This window comes from Sprattus sprattus (genome assembly GCF_963457725.1).
Source record: "Sprattus sprattus genome assembly, chromosome: 3".
Lineage (NCBI taxonomy): Eukaryota > Metazoa > Chordata > Actinopteri > Clupeiformes > Clupeidae > Sprattus > Sprattus sprattus.
In genome coordinates this window covers 9,167,103-9,172,432 of record NC_137922.1, presented here as the reverse complement: position 1 = coordinate 9,172,432, position 5,330 = coordinate 9,167,103, and the positions used below count along the sequence as shown (strand labels likewise).

General features: G+C 40.2%; 1 protein-coding gene across 1 annotated transcript in view; it reads right to left on the bottom strand.

The window, feature by feature from the left end:
* Window positions 1-1,176: 1,176 nt before the first annotated feature.
* Window positions 1,177-5,330, bottom strand: part of calcrlb (calcitonin receptor-like b) — a 12,708-nt gene continuing 8,554 nt past the window's right edge. The window contains exons 11-12 of the mRNA XM_080835894.1: window positions 4,521-4,562; window positions 1,177-4,362 (exon numbers count right to left, since the gene is read on the bottom strand). Coding sequence (XP_080692020.1) covers window positions 4,129-4,362; window positions 4,521-4,562 — 276 coding nt within the window. The 3' untranslated portion in view covers window positions 1,177-4,128. The remainder of the gene's footprint in view (window positions 4,363-4,520; window positions 4,563-5,330) is intronic.

Here is a 5,330-nt window from a genome sequence, read left to right as displayed (position 1 = left end):
TTCAAACTTCCTGCAGAACGTCCCCAGGACCTATAGAAACACGTTCCCCAGACGTAACCACAATGCCCTCGGGAGGTGCTTGCAACCATAGACATGTATACGTAGACTCCGCCTCCACTGCTTCAGCCCGTTGCCTCGGCGAAACGCGTCGCCGCCATATTGTTACAGGAGCGCTCTGACGCCAGAGGTCTGTCAAACGTGTTAAACAACCGCAAGTTGCTTGAAAAGGAACTATTAAACTATGAAAAACACACTGACTGCCAGTTTCTCACTATTTGATGTATGCTCTTTCTCTTAATGATGGTCAATACCTAGTAACTAAAGAAGCACTATTTCGATAGTTTATAGATCTTCTCAGTATTTTCAAAGTGCACGAGCTGTGCAAGACAGGTGCGCGTTTATCATAGACCCATGCACATGAATGACTGGCGATTTAACTAGCGAGATTCAAAGTAATGTAGAGGCAAATCTTTTTCACACACTTCACGTAGAGCATAAACCCTTGAATACTCCATGAAATTGGTTGCGAAAATGTAAAAGGTTATCGTGATTTGTATCCAGACAAACCGCAGCTCCTGGCAACTTGCGGTTGTTTGACACGTTTGACAGACCTCTGACGTCAGAGAGCTCCTGTAACAATATGGCGGCGACGTGTTTCGCCGAGAAGCAGTGGAGGCGGCGTCTACGTATACATGTCTATGCTTGCAACGTCCTGCATAACGTCCCCAGGACCTATAGAAAACGTTTCCCAGTTGTCACCGCAACGTCCTCGGGACGGTCTTGGAACGTCGTGCAAAACGTCCTTGAGTTGTCAAGGGAACCATACACATTTACGTTTTTAGAACGTTCAGAGAGACCATTACAGGACGTCGAGGGGACGTAATTTTGCTTACAGGGTAGTTCCTTGAAACATAGCAGAGAGTTCGTCCCACACTGACAAAAACAGACCATGGGACATTTTCATGATAACTACGAGAATCTTAAACCATCCACTCTAAGTAATCAAATTTAAAATCCTATTGAAAGGTAAAAAAAATACAATGAAGCTGTTGGAACTGAATAGACTGAAACTGATTCAGAAGACAATAATTTAATTCATCTTTTTTTTCTGAATACAGGCATACAGTACAGTTTGTCGCAAACAAATGTCAAAAGTGGAAAAGGAAACTGCTGACACTGAACATGGACATCCTAAAGTACTCCAGGAAGTGGCTTTGGATTGACAATTTGAAAAGGAACAGTACAGGATTTTGGTGCTTTTGCCTATCACACCCTTTGGAATGGAAGCCGGTAGATATAAATCCAACGTGTCATGATGTCAGTGTCCTTTTTTTAATTTATTTTTTATCGTCATCATATTTCACATGACACAGGCGTGATATAACTAATTTGCAATCTGACAAAAAGCATTAGACAACATTTCACACCCAACAAATTAACCCCAAAAAAGCTGTTCCCCATGAAAACAGACATTATGCCTATGAATTGTTCAAATAACACTGTATAAACATTTAGATACATCATTAAATATCATTGATATTTATATATTCAGATGAATACACTGCACTTTTGTGTATAACAGGTTACACCGAAGCGTACAACAATAAATATGTACAACACTGAACACAGACACACACACACACACACACACACACACACACACACACACACACACACACACACACACACACATAGGTAGTTACCTGTACACACTTTCATTAATAAATACATCCATCCTCCATGTTTCCAGCATTTCAAAATGAGGCAACTGTGACAGTTTAAACTGACAATGTGTAACCAAGGTGATGTACATTTATGTGCCTGACATAAAGATACAATTCAATGAAACCATGATTTCAAATGTATCTGAGGAGCAACATACAAACATACACACATACATACTACTATATACTAGTGTAACTAATATGAGTCATGAATTTGGATTCCACCAGTAGTATGTTTTACATCTTTAACAAACAACTGAATGCAAAAAAGGGCATGTCATGTAGATCTTTGGTGCTATGGGTGTGCTCAAATAACATCTCAGTGAACTGATTAAAATGGTATTCCTCGTCTGGAAAAGAGGGGGAATCATATAAAATCCTGCTGGCCTTGCATCTGACACTTTAGGGCAAGATTGTTGTTTTCAACAGAAGTGACCTTCTTTGGTGGACAAAAGATCAGTGGGAAGGTTTTTATACACCTTACATAAGTGCTACTAGGAGGGAGTAAGCCCTTCAATACTAAAGATTTACAACTCAACAAACAACAAAACAGTCTTCATTTACAATGTGAAAAAGCTCTTCAGAGGCTAAAGCCAATAGGTGCTAGTGTCTGTAACAAACACTTCAAGGTGACGGGGAGTGAGGATTATTCCTTGCACAGCACTGTACCTGCTAACTGCCATTACTCTCACTCTCTTAAAGGTTTAGGGAGATAGAGTGAGATAGGTCCAGTTCAAAGCAACCTGTGTTGTGTAGACAAGCACAGTCCCACACCAGACTCAAACTCATAACCTTGGGCATGGGTGGCAGTCATAGATGTTAGCGTCTATTGCTAGCATCATATGTTAATATGTTGAGGAGTGAGGTTTACTCACTGCACAGCACTGTACCCGCTGGTTACTGTACAATTGCTCAGTATGTCCAAGCGGTTCTGTAGGTCCAGTTTCCTTTGTAAGGTGTGTAGTAGACTTTTGGTAGCTGAAATATCCAGTCATGTATGCCTATCCAACACTGATCTTTCATGACGTATCAACAGGAAATGTATTTGGTCTTCTCTGTTTTGTGACGTCTTAATTCATTATGTGGGGATCACAAATCACAAAAGTATCATGTAAGAATATGATAGCATTGTATTTGGGTCAATATGACCTGAAATAGCTTTTGATGAAGAACAGGCTGGACAGACCTTTTCCTCATACTCATAAATACCTTCTAGAATATCCATTTCCAGAAAGTAAATGTATCCTTTTTTTAAGATATGTTCAGACCTTAGCACTTTACAATTTGACCTAGCCTCTCTAATGATGGAGACTGCTAGACTTAAAAGCCACTCAGTTAAATCTCTGCATTAGGATTAGCATTAGCGTGTTGGTGATACCACTATTTTTACCACTATGTCTATCTTTATTATATTTGCATATGAAGTTTTTACCATTGAACCCCTTCATTACTAATTTTCTTTGACAATTTAGAGATAGCATGAGAAGATCAGTGGATGGTCTAGCTCCTCCTGAGATTAGAACAACACAAGTTCAAATTGGGTGCCATTTGGCTACAATGGGTGTGCATTATTTCTCCAAAATACCTATTTGGTTGAATTGTACACAAGTAATTGTAACACTGCCCAATTGTAAAACTGTAAATATTTAGGTGAGAAATAAGATAGATTGAATCAGGGGTCATCCTGACCCAAGGGTAATGGGTATTCTTTTTTTCTTAGGCCAATACGAGAGTTAGTGTAAAGAAGATCCTTTGAACCAATGATAATGTCTCTTGGATCCTCCACATATATTGCTGCTTGGCACTCATCCAGTGCTGAAATAACACAAATTGGCATACTGTTACAAAAGACACCAAGGTACACTCCAATTGGACATCTACAGAATCAAGGCTGAGCAGATACTCCAATGGAGAATGGCCAAATATAAAGCCTTACGGTAAAAACGCTCTGATGAATCTCTTTATGACTGGAATTCAGTGCTGTGTTGCTTTAGATCCAAATGTAATTCCAAACTTCAAAGTTGCTTGAGTTCCTTTTTTTTCCGGTGGCATGAGTAACTTGAAATGTACGCGGTTTCAACAAGTTGTCTCAAAACATGAAAAACCCAAAAATGAGTCACTCATGACCAAAGCATTCCTTCAATGTCAGTGCAATCCCACTGATGCTGGCCACAAAAGAAAAGTATATATATATATATGTATCATACAAACATTTATATAGCGTTATATAAATGGATATTTAAGTTCTGTCTTTCTCCTCCATCAAGGTGAATATGAGTCAGAGCATAAATGCAGCTTCTGTGGCAGTGACTGTATCACTTAGGTCTTCACTAAGGCCTTTCACGAGTCTTCATTCTCCCCAAACACGAGTCCTCTGGCCCGGCCCCAGGGGTCCTACGGGGCCTCAGGCGTAGAGGTTTTCGTTCTTGAAGATGGTGGTGTTGTCGATGTCTGTGTAGCCCCTGCCGTTGAGGTGCTCCGTGTGGCCGTCTATGCTGTAGCAGCGGTGGACATCCGTCATGGAGGAGGCCATGGAGGAGACCGTGTAGGAGGCCGAGCGGAGGGCTTCTGGGTGGGACAGGTTGCTCCTGAACTGGATGCGGTACTGGTTCCAGTTCCTTCGCAGTACACTTTGCACCTATGAGAGAGAGTCACACACACCCCCACACACACACACACACAAACAAAAAGCAGATTCATATTACGGTTATAAGTTGATGTTATTTCGACGTATTCTTATTGTAAATAAGTACACTAGGGTAAAGGTAAGGGAAAGTAGTCTTTGGCTAGTCATACCTCTCCATTGAAGAAGCAGAATATTGTGGCCACCAAAAGCCCCTAGACACAAAGAGAAGTAGATTAGTCAAAACCTGTGCCTATGGTGCAACTGTATAAGCATTTTAAAGCATATATAACCAGTGGAGGGCTACAAACATGTGATTCTGTATTGAAAGAAATATACGTACAGAAACCACAGGCTATAAACTAGAACAGTCAACCATGACAAACTCACTCTTCTCAGAGCATGAGCTGAATGGTTTATGTTTTTATGTAGCTGCACTTGTTCCTTATTCAACTGCAGCAAATCACACAAGGCCCACAGTATGCGCACAATATCCTCTTATAAAAGATACTAAAAGGTCAAGCAGCTCTTAAAACTGACCACGGATCCCCTGAGCCATGGCAAAATATCTTTTTCAAATATCCAAATGAGATGAAGTCTGACACAGCTGTAAATGATGGAGCTTGTCTCCAACCTACAACTGGGTGTGAAATGGAAGAAGGGGCCAAACCACTAAACTATAATGCATTCTCACACACTGTATTTTGAAACAATCAAAGTCATTACAATGTTGTACACTGGTCATTTACACTTTTCAACTGCTACACTGGAGGACATTTTCGGATATGTGCTAAATACTTGCTAGTGTTTTGAACCATTTTTATGATACCTGAGCCATTTTGGTCAAAACATTGAACATTCCACAATCCCCCCAAAAAATTGTTCTACATCCCAGAAGATTTTTAAGTGAAGTTTTTTTAAGTAGGTGAAACTAAATTCTGCCTTTCATAAAAACATACTAGGCTTACTGGACTAGTATAAAT